This window comes from Acanthopagrus latus, chromosome 5 (genome assembly GCF_904848185.1).
Source record: "Acanthopagrus latus isolate v.2019 chromosome 5, fAcaLat1.1, whole genome shotgun sequence".
Taxonomy (NCBI): domain Eukaryota; kingdom Metazoa; phylum Chordata; class Actinopteri; order Spariformes; family Sparidae; genus Acanthopagrus; species Acanthopagrus latus.
In genome coordinates, this window is record NC_051043.1 from 6,839,667 (window position 1) to 6,857,854 (window position 18,188).

An 18,188-nucleotide genomic window follows, 5' to 3' on the forward strand; every position below is an offset into this window, starting at 1 on the left:
GTGCTACAATAACGAGCAAAACACATCGAGGGGTTCTTTTTAAATATATATATATATATATATATATATATATATATATATATATATATATATATATATATATATATATATATATATATATATATATTTATATATATATATAGTCGCGGGACTGCATCCACTTCAGACCCGCTGATGGGTTTTAATGTGAAGATACTGCGTTCTGTGTTTTGGTCCAAACAACCCATTTTTAAGTGAAAGCCATTCCTGAGATCTGATTTACACAGAAGCGTTTACAATCTCATTGACTCCGCAGACCACCTTAAAAGCACTTGTCCCGCCCCTCGAAGCTTTCTTCGCCCGCTCTGATTGGTCGGGGCCTCATGGATGGAAGCTGCTGTAGAAATGCAAAACTTGTTGCTGGTTCCTCTGGACGCGTTGATCTCACACAGAGCCAAGCGGCAGAGCTGACTGTGAGTGTGTCTGTGGATCGCTCAGACCACAACCAGACGAGATTCTGCAGACGGAGGGACGCACACTCAAGGAGCGGGACGCACCGAAAAGGACTTAAGGCGAAAAAAGGCGCTTCTCTGCAAGGCGCATGACCGGCAGCGGGTGGAGGATGCTGTCAAGCAGCTCCGTGGTCGTGGAGTGCGGGTAGTGCACGCCGCGCCGCTCCGGGTCCAGGTCGCGTAAAGGGACGCTCCGGTTCTCCGGTGCCTGGGTTGGAGATCCGTGTTTGTGGACTTTCCATCACACTGGACCTCTGGTTACATGCCTGCTCAGCAGTTTGAATGACATCGGTGGGCAGTGTTTATTTAAAGAAAGATTTTTTTTTTTTTTTTAAGAGCCACAGAAACAATTTTTACTGCACGGCTCCGATCGGACTTCTCCCTTGTTTCCAGAATGGGACCTTACTCAAAAAGTCGCTCTGGGACATTTGACATCGGACTGGAATAATGAATTAGCTGAGAGAAATTGCCATATTCCCTGTTCAATCGCTCCAGTTCCAGTGCACTCGGTGTTTTTGTGTCATGTTCGCCCTGAAGAAATGCGCACGGAAAACTTTGGAATATTATAGGTCACTCGTGCAGCAAGTTGAATAGCAGGCTTTTATATTTGTTCGCTTAATCAGAGACCAAAAATAAGAGCAGTCAAGTGCACGCAGAAATACGGGCACAGGGACACAGTTTGAGTGCGTATTTGGACACTGTTTCTCTCTCTCTCCTCCGCGTCCTTGGAGAAGTTAAAAAACAAAAACAACTGATCCACAACAATGAGAACTTATTTGGTGAGTTTAAACATTTTTAAAAAAGATAAAGCAGTTTAATCGCCTTTGTGATAACAAAAAAAATAGTTTGAATAGTTTTTTGTATCTTTTTTTCTTTTTTTTTTGTCTTTTGGGGACAGACGGAAAAACAGACAGTGTGCCGATGTCTGGCAAACTGGCCGTCATGTGGGATTGATTGCAGGGGAGTATGTTTGGGCTGGAGCAGTTTGGTTCTCAGATTAATAGCAGAAACCCTGGCCAGTCAGAGAGAAACATAAACCAACCGAGACTGAACATGGGCTCCCATTATAAAGGCCCAGGTTTTCACGCTGGAGGCCCGCCGGGGGCCGTGGAACCCGGCATGGGCCCTTTGAGCGAGACGCAAATGCTCGGGCTCAATATGAACATGAACGGAGAGCAGTACGGGGGCTTTCATCCGCGGGGCCACTCGGACATGCATGCAGGCGGCGGACTTCAGCAGCAGCAGCAAGCAGGACCCATGCATGGATTTTTTAACAACCAGCAACCTCATCAAGGACATCCTCACGGCCATCAACCTCACCCCCACCAACCTCACCCTCATTTCAGTGGGAATTTTGGAGGCCCAGAGCCAGGATCGTCATGCCTGCATGGTGGCAGGCTAATGGGCTACAACAACAATGGCATGGGACCACAGCAGGGCTTTGGTGAAGGATTTGATCCTCTCACTGAGGGACAGGCAGGGGATGGCTTTCCCCAGCAACAGCAGCAGCAGCAGCGGCCCGGTAACATGCCTGACTTTCAACATCACGGGCCTCCCAGCGGCAGTCATGCTGTCCCTGCCCCCTGTCTACCCCTGGACCAGTCACCTAACAGAGCAGCATCCTTCCATGGTCTCCCTTCCTCCTCATCCTCCTCCTCTGAGTCTCATGGCCTGGAGCCTCGGCGAATGCCCAACCAGGGAGCGGTGGAGGGATTAGAGTATAACTTCCCAAGTGAGGCTCCATCTGGACATTTTGATGTACATGTATTTTCCCCATCAGAATCTGAATCTCAGTTACCCCATTTTGGGCCAGGAAGGCCCGTTCCCAGCGGCAATTTCCCAGGGAATCCTGGCATGCCACGGACACCAGGTATGCAGGGCATCTCTAAGGGACACCAGCCGCCCCCACAGCCCCAGCAGCCTCAGCATGGAGTGTTTTTTGAACGTTTTGGAAATGGCCGGAAGGTGCCTGTGGGAATGGAGCCGGGGGTCAATGCGAGACATCCTCTCATGCAGCAGCAACAACAGGCTGGCTTGATAGCCAGACAGAACTCTTGCCCCCCTGGCCTCCCAAGACCTCCTCAGGCTGAGCCCGGCTCTACTAACCCTAACATTCTGGATGGAGGGGTCATGATTCCTGGCCAACACAACCAGTTTGAATATCCCATTCACAGACTGGAAAATAGGGGTCTGCACCCCTATGGAGACCCCATGTTTAATATGCAACAGCCAGCTCCTCCTCCCTCCCAGCAACCCCCGAATCAGAGGCTTCAACACTTTGACTCTCCTTATATGAACATGGCGAAAAGGCCGAGATTTGACTTTCCAAATGCACACGGCGGTGAAGGCTGGTGTGGTGGTATGGATAACCACCTCTCTCCGTCTGCCTACCCTGGCCTGCCTGGAGAGTTCACCCCACCTGTGAGTGAAGGTTTCCCTCCAGGTCCCCTGCAGCATCCAGGGCCTGAGCAGCAGTCTCTACAGCAGCGCCAGAACGCAGCCATGATGATCAAACAGATGGCCTCTCGCAACCAGCAGCAGAGGATGAGGCAGCCCAGTCTGCAGCAGCTGGGTCACCACGGCGATGTACCTCCTGGCCCCATGGCACATGGAGGCCCAGTTGGGAGCATGCCTCAGCCCAACTTTGACAGGGAGAATGGTGGCAGGATGCCCAACATTGATGGACAAAATCCTCATGTAACTCAGGAGAACTCCTGGTTCCAAGGGTCCCACCCACCAGGGGAGATGATGTCACGGCGGATGGGTGGAGCGGGTAATGAATCAGGGCCCCATGATATGGGGCTACAGCAGAATGGGGCTGGGATGATGTTTAGGCCAGGCATGGGCATGCAGGAGCCCATGAGAATACCAGGAGACGGACATGTGCAGGGTCTCCATTCTCCGGGCTTGCACTCACAGTTCAGCGGCAACATGGGCAACCTATCACAAATGCAGTCTCCAGGAGCAGGAGCGGGGCATCCGAATGCACCATCAGAGAGGCGGCCAGCTGACTTCCCTGCACCTCCGATTGGAGCACAGCCAACATTTCCCTATGGGGGGGCTAACCGTCAGGGGCCAGCCCACAGTACTCCCCAGGGGGTGAGTACCTCACCAGGGACCTACCCTCCTCAGTCTGAGTTCCCCTCAGGCCAGCGGTCGTCTGTTAGTAAGCTTGGAGCTCTCTCCCTCGGGAACTTCAGCAAAACCAGTGCTAAAGACAGTGTTTTCGGCCAGAGCTGCCTGGCGGCCCTTTCCACGGCCTGCCAGAACATGATCGCTAGCCTAGGGGCCCCCAATCTTAACGTAACATTCAACAAGAAGAACCAAAATGAGGGCAAGCGAAAACTGAGTCAGACAGAGCAGGACATTAATAGCAGCACATCTAATGGGACTGGCAGTGCTGGTCCTGAATATTTTCAGAGCAGCACTTCCCAGAACAGCCAGATGCCTGGCACCGGGAATAGCAACTCTAAGCCTGCAAGTCAAAGCCAGACGGTGCAGGGGGAAGCCAGTGCCCTCTCCCCAAATTACAACATGGACGCTACCCCGTGCAGTGAGGGGAAGGCAACAACAGGGAGTGGGAGAGGGAGAGGGAGGAGAAAAAGAGACAGTGGACATGTGAGCCCTGGAATTTTTTTTTCCTCTGACAATGGTAACCCTGTTGTAAGTCCAGGCCAGCAGACCCCCTCGGCTGGCGTTGGGGAGAGGGGTGGGGGCACGCCCCATGAGAAACACCTCCAATCACCCTCTTGGGGAAAAGGAGGAGACCTAATGTTGGGGGACCAGGCGGACCTGATGTCTTCTTTGGACAGTGGCATTCAAAGTGTCGCCAAGTCTGACAGTAGCTCACCTCGAGTGGACTTTCCTGACGATGTCAGCACCCACTATGGCAATGAGGATGAGGTGTCCTCCAGCTCAGATGCAGGAGGAGCTTCAGCCACAAAGCCTAATCGCAGCCCTATGATCACCGGCTCACCCAAAATGCAGAGGGGTGACCACGTGTTGATAAATGGACAGAAGCCCCTCGGCATGGGCATTAACAATCATACTACCTCGACACCAGACAGCTATGGACTGAACGCTGGTGGGGGCACAGGGGCCAGTGGGGTGAGCCACCCAGGCACTCCTGGGGTGGAGCAGGTACGCACCCCATCCAGCACCTCTGGCCAGGAGGAAATCCATCCTCTGGAGATTCTGCAGGCTCAGATCCAGTTACAGCGGCAGCAGTTCAGTATCTCTGAGGACCAGCCCCTGGCCATGAAGAATGGCAAAAAGAATGGTGACTGTCCCTCTCAGAACGGAGACAATGAGCTGGCAAGCTGCAGCCCGGATGCTGGGAAGGGCTCAATGGGCACTATTGACCTTGACACCCTCATGGCAGAGCAGCACGCCACCTGGTACGTGCCCAGTGACAAGGCCATGATGGACGGGTCAGAGGATGACAAGGCCATGGGACCATGGGAAAAAAATAAGAGCCAAAACAGCAGTAAAGAAGGTAAATGAAACTGTTTAATTCCTTTGGTTCTATTTTACCCACCTCTCTCTCTCTCTCTCTCTCTCTCTCTCTCTCTCTCTCTCTCTCTCTCTCTCTCTCTCTCTCTGTTTCTCTCTCTCTCTCTCACACACGCACTGACTACACTAACTGAACCATTTTTTCTTAGAGTATTAGTATCTTTTCTTCCTTAAAATGCTGTTTATTTGATCTGAAATGCAGTGTAACATCACATACATAATAGGTAAAACGCTCTGCTAGCGCTGATAATAAAGGACCTTTTGTCCATATTGTGCGGCCAGACAGCAGCCGTCTCTGTTTAACTAGGGTCTTTGAATTTTAGAGGTTTCGCCTATAGGAAGATAATAAATTTAATGGCAGCGCCATTCAAGCCCTTACAAAGAAAAAAAAGACGATTTATGCGGTATTTTTCTTGTTTAATTGGGTTCGTACTGGAGAATGTAAAAAATGATCATCAGAATGAAGCAGTTTTGAATGCCAGCAGACTGAACAAAGTAAACCTTGTACCTCTTCTGCTATGTATTTTTATAAGGTTCTTCGTTGTGGAGGCACTTCAAAAGGAGAGCTCAAGAAAAGTAAACATTTCCTGCGGTTCTTTATCTCGGTTTTCAGGGTGAACAACTACATTGAGAAGATTAATAGCTTTTTGAGGATATGCGTTTGCGCAGCGGGGTTCCCCTCGCCTTGTTACGTGTTTGTTTTTGTTATTACCATGGGATAATACAGAGCTGCTCGAAGTGGATTGATTTTAGATTGGCAGGACAGGATTTCAAGGATTACATATCACGGTGAAATTAAGACAGCCTTTCAGTTTTAATGTCCTTTCCGTGGGAAATAGTTAATATCGTGAAACTTTTACTGCTATTTATTTAGTTTAAAATTACACACTGGTTTGTTTATCGTTCAACAATTTGATACCATTTGTTTTTGCCACTTTTGTGACTTTTAAATGAATTATTATTATTTTTTTATATCCCCCAAAATAGTACAAGATATTTTCGGATGTAATTTGTTCTCTTACATTACAACGCTCATAATGGAAAATAGAAAAATGTCCTGGCTTAAGGCACCGACGCAGTTTTTCAAGTAGACATAGATACTAAAATCAGATGTATGTTTATGGTTTCAAATACTTTCATGATGGCTGTGCATTAAAATAAAGATACATATTAATTACACTTAATGTTACGTTGTTAAGCAGCGTATTGGTTTCTTCCTCTACTGCTTTTATTTCCACAATTATAATAATAATAATAATACTAGTTATAATAATAATAATAATAATAATAATAATAATAATAATAATAATAATAATGATAAATGTTGTTTTTATTCATATTATTTTTAGGGAAGCTGATTATGTTGTTTTGTTAATTACTGTTTGTACTTTAATCGTAATAGAAAACAAATTGCATGCAAATATACGCATTATAATTGCAAAAATATGCAGGTTGTATGTATTAAAATATGTTGGTTTTATTTCATTTTTATTTGTTTATTTTTCACGTTATTGTCCCTAATTTCTTTTACGTTGGCTCGCTGAAAAATATCATCAGTAGACAGGGATGGTTGACGATGCACGATATAAAAATCCTCCCACAGTCAGGGTGAATGTGCCGTCAGGCCTGTGGATGTATGGATATATAATAATGTGGATGTACATATTTGAGGATAGCGCCGAGCGCGTCTCGAGCGCCTCTTTGTTCTGATCAGCGCGGGTGCAGAGGGGCGGGGGCGCGCAGCGCGCGGAGTCTCGAGTCCAGGCGCATTGTTTATATGAGACTGAGCGCAGGGTGTCGGGTAGTAACACTAATGCCATTACTTCGAAGGAGCACTGTAACTTAGCGTTTCCACTGATGCAGCAGGCTGGTGTGATACATCAATAGAAAAATAACAAGCAGTGTGCAAATTAATTTGAGCCAGGATGATCAAAAGTCATCCAGCTATTTGTTTTCCTCATTATTACTCTCCACTGGTCTTCTCTGCTAAATTAGTGGACAAATGACAGGATCATTGAGCAGTGTGGCTGATTTCTTACCATGATCATTTACAAACTGAGTTCTTCTAATTTATTAAAAAAACAAACAAACAACAGAGTATGTAAAACCGGAGTTTGGGGGTGTTAGAAAAAAAAAGCCCACTGATGCCAGGAAGTGATAAGGAACATCATCACTTTTGATATTGATTAATGAGTATTCTTTTGAGTTGGAAACACAGCACTGATAAGAAGTCAGCCACACTCACCCTGTTGCTCTCGCTGTTTTAATTCTCAGTGGGTCTGAAAGCATATTTAACATTTTAAATTCAGTTATTTAAAAGCACAATAGTCTTAATTTCTGCTCCCTTCTCATCTCTCCTGCTGTCTACTTCTCTCTGCTGCTCTCTCCCTCAGCCTCTCCTCTCCCAGCCCTCCCTGCATGGACACGAGGCATGCAGCTCTGGAGCGATCGATAGCTAGTTAGCACAAATCACGGCTCCTGACAGTTTCTCATTTGAGTGCTTCAGACAGCAAAGATGAAAAAAAGGGTGGAGGTGTATTTGGGAGGGGAGGGGGATTTTGAGATTGAATCTGATGCTTAGGCTACACAGAAGGGAGCAAAATAACATAATAATTTAAGATAAGTCATAGCCCACAGTGTAGTTCCATAAGAGCCAGCATCCCACAGGCTTTGCACATTGCAAGAAATACTCCCCCCCCCCAACCTCTCAGTCTAGACCTTCTGAACAAAAATCCAGCCAGTGGAGAGATCACATCAGTGACACTAATTTGAAATGAATCAGGCTAAATTAATTAGTCCGAACTGATGTAACTTGGTCCAGAAAATTCTTAAAAGATGAACATTTTTAGTGGCAGAATTTAATTTATGTCATCCCGGTGACACTTTTAATCTTCAGCCCAAGACCACATAACCTTGAAGATATTCTTGTTCTGTGTAAATGCTCTTTAACAGTTACATACGTCTGAAATACAGGCTAAATAATTTCTTAGTTTTGTCATCAGATAGATCTAAGTTTTTTTTCTGCTTCTCCACTTCAGAAAACTAATTGTGTCATCACCCTTCAGTTTGCTTGCTCATGAGTGTTGTTGAATTATGCATAGAATGCTTTTCCTTTTAAACAATAAGCATTCTCTCAGTTTATTAGGGTCAATAATAATAAATGGTAATTAACATATTAATTCACTCAAAAATACTTAATTTTAAGTATCTTATAGAAAGTGAAAATGTAGTGGGAAAATGCACTTAAATTCACTTCATTGTAATTATAAGCAGAACTTTCAGTATTTTCTCATTTACATTTTTTGACAAGTTTTTCATTTAGTTGTCAGTTGTTTGACTTTACTCAGAATGTGTTACTCAGAATGAGTTATTTTTTTGGAAGATAACATTTTTTAAACAGTGGGATCATGGTGCTGTGTGTACTTTGGTGAAGCAGGTGATTGCAGTGAAAAGTAAAAGAGCTGGAGGGGGGGGTCAAAGGTCAGCTTGGTCGTATAAGGTGAACGCTTCCATCGTTCAGTGCTCAGTATGTGTGTGACGTCAGGGGGACCTTGGACCATTTTGTCACCAGGTGTGTTTGTGTTAGAGAGAACACTGGAGCCACGCGTCTTGCGATGATTCGAAGAGAAACACAGTGCAGCAGGTTATTCCACGTTATTCTTCACTAACTTCCGCTGAATGTTTAAAAGTGCAGACGAGCAGTCAATAAAAGTTGTGCTTTTCGGAGCTGCTGTCGGTTCACCCAGCTCACCCTCTCTGTGGTCCCTGTGCGTCTGTTTAAAGTGATGCGTGCTGCAGTAACGGCCCCCTTTGGACCCCATATCTGGCCTCCCCTCTCTGTGACAGCATGTAGCTCAAGTTGTTCACTAAGGCACAGTCATACCTGCTGCTGTAAACTCACAGCCTGCGGATTCTTGCGTGCTATTCGGCGTCATATGCTCCCATGGAGGCAAAGGAGTAGAGGTGTACTCGAGCAGCTTTTCCTTGTATGGTGTCAGTTAACATTATTTCCTCCTTTTTTTGAAAAAAGAAAAAAGAAAAAAAAAGAAGTGTTTTACGCTCTTCCTCCTCACTCTCTCCTGTATATCTTAGCCAGAAGCTGGCCGTTCATTTGGGAACTCATGCATAGTCTTGATAACAGGCAACCAGCAGGCGTAGGAAGTGATTCAGTTATTTTTATTTTTCACTGTTTTTTTTTTTTTTTTTGCCACACACACTTTTTCTTTTCTTTCTTTCTTTCTTTTTTTTTTTTTCCAGCGCAGTTAAAAAAACTTCACAGTTGACCTTGCGGAATAGTTTCACTCTTCGCTCTCAGTCATCAGCCAATAAACAGCTCTAATCATGATCAAATCTCTTTCACTCCGACTGTGACAGGTTTGAAAAGAGGGAACTTGCATCTTATCACACCTACTAGAAAGCACTTAAATCCGCAGAAAGAGCCGTATTGATATTCCACCGCGGAGAACAATCCTGTGAGACTACCTGCCTTTGACATTTCAGTACGACAACAACCCCACAAATCACACCCGTAATTTTCTATTTCCTTTTTCTAAAAAAAGAAGAAAAGTGATTGGCATGTGTTTGAATGTGGGAAAAAAACAGCTCGGGGCAGTCTATGTTCTTTACCTGTCATTACAAGGTGTTTCATATTGACTTTTTCAACAGCACACATCAGCCAGCAAGCCTCTCCGCACACACTCCTGCACTGCAGTAATGATAATCATTATGATAATCATAGCAATTAGCCTTTGTAATATTGTTTCTTAAAGTCACAATTTGTCCTCGGGCAACTCCTGCAAGTTGACTTGGTTATTGACGGGTTCATCAGGGCTACAAAAAACACTCTATATTCTGATTTCAGCAACCTAAATACATAATTGTAATGACAGAGTGACAGAGTCTCACCATTTTACTGTTATTGCCTTATAGTTTTGCTCTGTTTTTGTTTGAGATTGTACGCCTGTGTGTGTGTGTGTGTGTGTGTGTGTGTGTGTGTGTGCGCTGGCATGCACGTATGTGATGAAGGGCAGGTTTGTAGACACTGCAACCTGATAGTGTGGATTTGTCAGCTGTAGACATAAAGTTTGATTTATTTAGACTCGTGTCAGGCTCACGGCTTCAGCCCCTGATCTCAGGTGTCTCACTTGGTGGAGCACGCTCGCTTAATTCTAACGTGTTGAAAATATTTAAGAGTATTTGCTTGACTTGTAATTAGTGCAGGACTGAGAAGAGCCTATCGCGCATTTAAAGCGCCCGATATTTAAGACTGCGTTCGTGAGTGTGCGTGCGTGTTTGTTTATGTGCTCCGCGTGCGTGTGTGTGTGTGCGCGCTCTGCGAGACATTGAGCACTAGTGACAGTCAAAGGAAGCCTGTTAAAGCAGCGTGCTTGTGACTGATGAAGAGAGAAAAAGATGAACAAAGGTGTCAGGCCTTTTGCTTTGCTGGATTTTTCAGCTTTTCAAAATAGCAGCTCATCCGGTGTTTTGTTTTCCCTGGGGAAGGGTGTTGGAATAAAATAAAACTTGTCTCAGCATGTGGTAAATGTTCTCCATGGATGCAGCGGGGAATGGAAAGCTGAATTTATCCGGGAGATGCACAGACTGAAGGAGTTTCAAACCTTCGATCGTCTGTATGTGACATGCCTCCAAATGTCCACTGTCTGGTTGAATGACTGCCAGAGTGAGAGAAAAAAAACGGCATCGGTTTGATAAGACGCTCCTGAAAGGTGTCCTGGGTTCAAATGTTGCCCCAGATACGAGCAGAGGTTTCAAAAAGCGTGTGTGTGTGTGTGTTCTCAGGTATTCAGAGGTGTAGATGTTGTCACGCTGCCAGCAGCGGTTATGTTATTAGCCATACAGGAAGTCGTCAGGCGCCTTTAATTTGTATTGAGGAATTGACAAATGAGTTATGACACTGGAGCAGTTTCTCCTGGGAGACAGAAGTAGAGACTGATGGAGTGAGAGAGAAAGTAAGAGAGATAGAGAGATGTGTTCTTTTCTTATTCAGAGAACATCTGTAGTTTCGCTCGTGACGCGTGTTGCTGGGTAATAGCAACCATTTGCATTTATGGAAGGGAAAATAATTCAATTCAACATCAAACCTTTTTTCCCATCCGTTCCCTGCTGCACGACTCTGGCTCACTCTTGTCTGTATGTAGCTGAAACAACATATTTATCCACATCTATTTCAAATGTTTCTCGTCTTCCTAAGTAAAACACACAACAACAAAAGGTTAAATAGATGACATTAATTTAAAAGCACAGCTGGTTAATTTCACTGATTAAATGATCTGTTGACACGTTTTACTTTTTTTTTTTTTTTTTTTTGCAATTCCTGGAACAGAGCTCGTAATTACCCCGACCGTCATATTTATTCAAAACAAAAGTCCCTGTCATGCAGGTGCGTCTAATCTCAAAATTGCTGCTTTTTTTCACGTGTGGCTGACCTTTTCCAAAGAAGGTGAAAACACAGAAAACAGAGCATGCAGCACCGCGCTGAAACAAAATAGAGACAGCGGAGTAGATCAATATGTCAGCGACTTGGATGACATGCTGGACAGGTCCTGGACATGGTCGTGAGTTATGAAGGAGGCACTAAATCACTTCCCATGTTCTGATTTGTGTCTGGTTTCCTAAGCACTTCTTGTGGCCAGAGGGGGAGGTGTGTGTGTGTGTGTGTGTGTGTGTGTGTGTGTGTGTGTGTGTGTGTGGGTATGAGTTTGAGGGGATGGGAATGGGTGTGTTGCTGGAGAGAAGGTAACGAATGCTAGGGGCAATGCCTGCCTGGGCAAGTTTTCTTCTTTTTTTTTTTTTTTTCTTTATGTTGCAGGCCAGAGGACAGAGAGGAAATTCAAACCAAAATAACCCCCGTGCCCTTGCCTGAGAAATGTGCCCCCCTGCTCCCTCCAGATATCCTCCCTGCTCTGAGGGAAAGGTCACAGTACGGCAGTTGGGTGGAGTTGGGGATGGCGGGGGTTGCAGGGAGCCTCACATGCTCCCTGTCCACCTTTGGGCAGGAGATACTCAGGACTATACCTCTGTTAGCCTTTCCTGAACGTACGAGAGATATTTTTTGATTTCCTGGGTGTGTTAGTTATTCGACAGCGAACTGCACGTCCTGTCATTTTTCGGAGAAAAAGATGAGACAATACGGGGAGAATCTTAAGTTGTTCAATTTCAGCCAGCTAGAAAAGGAAGGTTCTGTTAAAATTGGACCTTTTTCTCAGCCCATTTTATTTCCAAGTCCGATTCTCTCTCTCTGCGGACTGTGATGGGAGTTTTGTGCTGACAAAGACGGACTCCTCACACAAGGCCGTAGTGGTAGTTGTTATGCTAAAGGAATCTGACCTGATGTCACACACTGTCATAGGAGCGGAGGCCTTTGGGTGTTTTTGTCAGCGAGCGGAGCATTCTGATAGGGCTGGTTTGTGTTCAGAGAGGACGGGGTCGCGGCCCCGGGAGCACGAGGTTAAAGGTGAAGTGTCGTCATGGAAGTATAGAGCTCGGGATAGAAAGGGCAGAGGCCTGCCGCATGGGATTGTGGGGCCTGGGAAATCAATGTGACGGCTCTGAGGACCCAAAAAGGAGCTTTGTAGATTCTCTCACGCACTCTTTATTTTCGTCTTGTGTCAACTAAAACACACATTTCGTTCAGCTTCTTTTTTTTTCTGCTCTGATTATTTTCTAAATTGTCATGATATCTGTGTCAGCCTCAAAGGTGATTGTCATTTCAAAATTTTTTTGCCTCTTACGATTTAATTAAAAAAAATATTACTCTTTAACAGCAATTATTAAATAGCTGGAAAATAGTCTCAGAGCAGCCATTGTTTACCTCCCTGCACCGCTCCGAGTGTGTTTGTGTGTCCGTGTGTGTGTGTGCGTGTGTGTGTGTGGTATGACATGTAAACCCGTGTCAGGCCGTCAGCTCCCAGACACATTGGTGTCATCCAGACAACCGGAGCTGTGCGCTGTGCTCCCAGCCTCCATGGCATCCGAAGCTCTACTCATCTCTGTAAATCGTCTCTGGCTGTGTCTGTGAGACGGCTCCAAAACCCCGCTGCTTATGTGTATGTTTGTGCGTGTGTGTGTGCGTGTGTGTGAGCATCATCACCAGGCACTAAATAACAAAGTACAGCACTTGGGGCAAGAGATATAGCAATATAAGTGCATCACATTAAATTCAGTATTTACTTAACACATCACAGTGGTAATCTTTTCTGGCTGTAATGTGGTTAAGGATATTTAGGTGTATGTGTTTGCAGCCCCGCGCAGCTGCTCGTGCTGTTACTGTTCCCTTTTTATTAGGTGTTTTCTCCCCTCTCGCTTGTTGATGCCGAGCACTTGTTCCCCTCGGATGAATAGGCTATTATTGAGATATTACCGTGGATATGAATTCTGCGTTAGTCAATGAACAGCCATAACAAGATGGATCTCATTATATAGATATAAAAAGATTTCCCTGCTTGTAAAATGTCATGCTGATTTGGGGTTTTAGACCTGTGTGATGTAGAATTTCACACCGCCGTTTCCACTTCTGAACGCACACGCTGCCATGGATGATGCTCACAATTTAAGGGTAGTGTCTTGATTCTTTTCCCATAAAAATCACATCCCTCGGATCCCCTTTGGCTACCTTATAATACAGGCTGATATTTTAATCCTGTGGTGGTCAAGTGTTTGGCTTATTTTACAAGTGGTGGATTTTGTTAACACTGTTAATTGAAAAGTGTATTGAAACAAATGGCAATCAGCCCATTCAGAGGGACTGCAGGTCTTTAATCTGAAGAGATGATAGAAAAAATAACTTAAAATAATGTGTTGTTCTTTCTTAAATTGTTTATTTTTTATATGAGCTCATGTATAACATATATCCTGGGATTTCACATTTGTCAGTATGTGTGAAAGAAAAGAGAGTTATCATGTTTGCAATGTGTATTTCTTTTGTATTTTCCACTCTTGACGAGTGATGTGTCTTGCTCAGCTTGTGTGCGTGTGTTCCTGCATGCGCATCCACTTGTGTGTGAGTGTGTGTGTGTGTGTGTGTGTGTGTGTGTGTGTGTGTGTGCGTGCGCGTGCAAGTGGAGCAGCAGCTGAGGGCTGGTATGGGCATGGCAGCGGCAGCGGCGACGGCAGTGGTTGGCGTGTTGTGTGTTTTTTGCTGTGCGTGTTGTCAGTTTGCTGTGTGTCAGGAGTGAGCCAGGGGAACGCTTGGCTGCCTATTCAGGCCGGTGCGGACCCTGCTGTGCCCAGCTAGCATGAGCTGCTGGCGGGTGCTGGAGGGTACAGCGCTAGGAAGAGGGAGTGTGAGTGGGTGGAGGCGGTGGGGAGCAGGGGAGGGGAAGATACTGGCAGGGGGTGGGGATCCGCCATGCTGAGGTGTATGACTGGACCCTCTGGCAAATGTTAGATCTTGTCACCGCCGCCACCAACACCGCTCTAAATCCTCGGTCCTGCCTTACCCCGCCGCGCCCTCAGCCCCCACTTACACCATGTCTCCACTCCTTGGGAGGGAGATGGAGAAATTCACAGAAACCGGCAGTCAGAGAGACAAATGAAACAGGGAACAACGGGAGGCTTGGCTGCCTGACCTTTTACCAAATCCCCCCACTTTTCCATTCCAGTGGTCGCAGCCCAGACAGGCTGGGGGGCAAGCCTGCCTCGCTGCCTGCATGTCTGCCTGCCTGCCTGCCTCTCTTGGTTGTCCTAGCTGCCTGGTCTGGCCCGGCGTTCTCTTCCCTGGCTGTGTTTTGTTAACACTGTGTCACTGCTGCCTCGGGGTCTGCGAAAGCAGAGCGGAGAGGGAGATGAAAACAGTAAGCAAAACAAGATGAAAACTGTTTAAGTAGCAGGGAAGGATGAGCTAAAACAGGGGGAATGATGATACGGAGGTCTGTGCAGCGCTCCTCTTCCCTCTCAGGTGAGCAGCAGACTGACTGGAGTGTTGTGATCTGCAGCCTCTGTGCCGTCGACTTTGTCGTCTATCACAGCCTCTCCCTCCTCTGACACATGTAACTCAGCTTGTCAGAGCTGTTTTCTAGCTGTCTCTACACTCAGACACAGAGTTGTCCCTGCACCTTAAAGCACCGCGTCTTTGTGCGGCACACTGATCCGTTCACCATCCACACGGAGCGAGGCGCTGGCGTGTTTCTTGTGGTGAGGAGATGGGAGAATAATCGGACTGATTTTAGCGGAGGATCCGTAGCATCTTCACACGCACTTTCTCTGCGCTTTGGGCTTCCTTAGAGGCAAAACCCAAAGCACACGATGTAACACTGGAGTCATAACACACAGCCCCACCGTCACCTCTTTCCGAGTTGCTGTGTTTTTCCTTCCCCTGTTGAATTTTGTGTGTTCTTTAAAACTTTTCTTAATTTCTGCCCCCTTCTCCCTCCGTCTGCTGCAGTGTGTATCTCAGCAGATGAAGTGTGACGCCGCGCTTTTATGTATAGTTTAGCCAAGCACTTCCTGTCCTCGTCAATCTTCCCCTTGACTAATTTTTTCGTTACACGGCACAAAGTGATTTTTCTCCATATGTGAAGCGTACATCTCAGGCGTCAGCATTAATTCTATGGCACAGCTGATTTTTTATTTTTTTTTCTGTGTGAGTTGTAATCAACCCATGTATGGATTTTCCGGAAGCTTGGTTTAACCGTTTAATATGAGGCTCCACACTTTGGTGACACAGGGTCGATACCGTGGTACGGTCATTATACCAGTAAATTGGGTCAAGCAGGGTTAAAGGCCAGTATTGTCTGTGCCCTTTGACCCTGTGACCAGAGGTCGTGCAGGAGCGCTCCAGATTTGTACACTGGGAGAAAATGAATGTGTGTGTTTCTGCGTGCGTGTGTTTTCACATGTGTTTATCGGGAATGAGGAGGAGGAGTGCGAGGACAGGAAGCTTTGCTTACAGCCTCCTTTTCGGGTCGCGCTGATGGGGGGGTGGAATAGTGTTGAATTAATTTCACAGTGCAGATTTAGAGTGGGATGTGAAAATGACACTGGTTTAATCAAAAGTGTGTATTTTAAATGGTTCATCTGGATTAGAGAATGCCAATTGCTTGAAGTTGTTTTTTTCATGTTTTCTGCAGTCTCAATTAACCTTCTCCTCTCTGTGCTCCTCCGCAGAATCAGAGCTGTCCCAGAGTAAGGCTGGAGTCGGGGCCCCAGGAGCCGGGGGAGCGGGAGGTGGCAGCAATGGAGGCAACCACCTGCAGTGCCTGTCCGTCCACTGCACAGACGAGCTGGGGGACAGTAAGGGCCGAGGGGGACCCGTCTCCTCCTGGCGCTCCCTCCACTCTGATATCTCCAACCGATTCGGGACATTCGTGGCGGCGCTGACTTGAACGCGAAGCAGGCCCAGCAGGAAGAGGGAGGGAAGATCACAAATTAAGACGATTTGTCAGAGACAAATAAAGATGAGGAGGATGATGATGATGGGAAGGTGTTGAGGAGACAACTGCGAGCAGCTCCTGCCTGTTCAGGGACAGAAAGACATTTACGCTCATAAATGCAAACACGATTACACACACACACACACACGTACACATACATTCACTCGTGCTCATACACATGCAAACACACACACACACATGCACACACACACACACACACACACACACATGCACACACGCACACACACACACACACACACACACACACACACATGCAAATACCATGTTTTTTCTGACACATGCAGTCATACTCGAGGACACTTTCTCACACACTGCTGGACAATACAGCTCGGGCTCGACTCAACGGTGCCCACATCTGGAAAACCTCAAATCAATATTTTTCTTTTTTGTTTTTATTTTCTTTGTTGAAGAAAAATAAAAGAAATGTCAAAAGGAGGAGAATACAAAACAAGAAGAAGAAGAAGCAGAAGAAGAAGAAAAAGAAGAGATATTCTGTTGTCATTGGCTAAGATTGTATACCAGTGTTGAGTGTTGTGATGCGAACATGATGTCATGGCTTTTACTCTGTTGCTCATTACAGCCTGCCTGCCTGCTCTCCCCTCAGTTATGGTTTCAGCTCCAATGTGTACATTCTCCTTCCAATTAATGCAGCTTCACTGTTTGCTGCCCAAAATACCACCAGCTAAATTTACATTCTCCTAATATACACAGAAGAAGAGATTTGTCCCCACACACTCCAATAAGGCCTGAACACTGAGCAGAGGAAGAGGAAGACGGGAAGAGGGATGAATATGCATGAATGTAACTCCACCATTTGTTTTTGGACACAACCATTCCCCTCTTTATCAAAGCAAAGTCAGACCTTTGTCTTTATTTTCTGCTTTATCATGTAAGATCTGTTGTAGTTATCTACTCTTTTAATTCTCAGATATCTCTTCTCTTCTCTTCTCTTCTCTTCTCTTCTCTTCTCTTCTCTTCTCTTCTCTTCTCTTCTCTTCTCTTCTCTTCTCTTCTCTTCTCTTCTTCTCCTCACCTCAACCACTCGTATACAAATCAGCCAATGGGAACTGAAAACGGAGGTCAAGGGATTGTTTAATAAGGGAATTGAGAAAAAAAAGACTATTGGTATTGCACATGTATAATAAGAGAAAAATTTGCTGTGTGTTAGGCAATCTTGTAATCTTTAAATAAAGCTTCTGTTGAATTTGAATTTCTGAAACAATAGATGGAGGACTGTGACGGCAATTTGCAAACTGATTTTTTTTCCTTTTTTTCCTTTTTTGTTTTCTTTTTTTAATAATATGTAAAGTGCAGTCGTCTGTTTTCCTGCATATTGTATATATCTGTATATGTTTTATTGAGTAACTAAATAACAATAAATATGACGTTAAAGGTGGAATTCGTGTTAGTTTTGTTCTTTAACACTTCTCTGAAAAAATATTAGTCACATTGTCGTGCTTGTAGCGTGAGGATCATGACTGAATTACCGACGTGCCTGCAGTATATTCCAACACAGATATGACAGGGAATATGTGGACTGATGCTTAATACCTGACACGCATGCAGGAACCTGCACTGTATTTAAGCCAGGAGCAGCAGCGGCAGGAATACAAGAAAACGAGGCTTCCCGGTGGATTAGGGAAGCAAGACGATTAATTCCGTGTACACCTGCTCACAACCTGTGTTGTATTTTATCCACCCATCATTCCTGACATCTTTGCTCCTTCGTACGGCTAATAAATCAGCAGTGACAAATGGAAAATTTACCGTCGGA

At 45.5% G+C, this 18,188-nt stretch overlaps 1 protein-coding gene across 1 annotated transcript; it reads left to right on the forward strand.

Moving 5' to 3' along the window:
• The first annotated feature begins 358 nt into the window (after positions 1-358).
• mn1b (meningioma 1b) lies at positions 359-17,813 on the forward strand. The gene is made up of 2 exons (XM_037097778.1): positions 359-4,986; positions 16,128-17,813. The coding sequence occupies exons 1-2, from the start codon at positions 1,458-1,460 to the stop codon at positions 16,343-16,345; spliced, it is 3,747 nt and encodes a 1,248-aa protein (XP_036953673.1). The 5' UTR covers positions 359-1,457; the 3' UTR covers positions 16,346-17,813.
• The last annotated feature ends 375 nt before the right edge of the window (positions 17,814-18,188 follow it).

Coding starts and splice junctions, on each gene's coding strand:
- mn1b (XM_037097778.1), top strand. CDS start 1,458: ATGTTTGGGCTGGAGCAGTTTGGTTCTCAGATTAATAGCAGAAACCCT. Junction 4,987..16,127: donor CCAAAACAGCAGTAAAGAAG/GTAAATGAAACT, acceptor GCTCCTCCGCAG/AATCAGAGCTGTCCCAGAGT.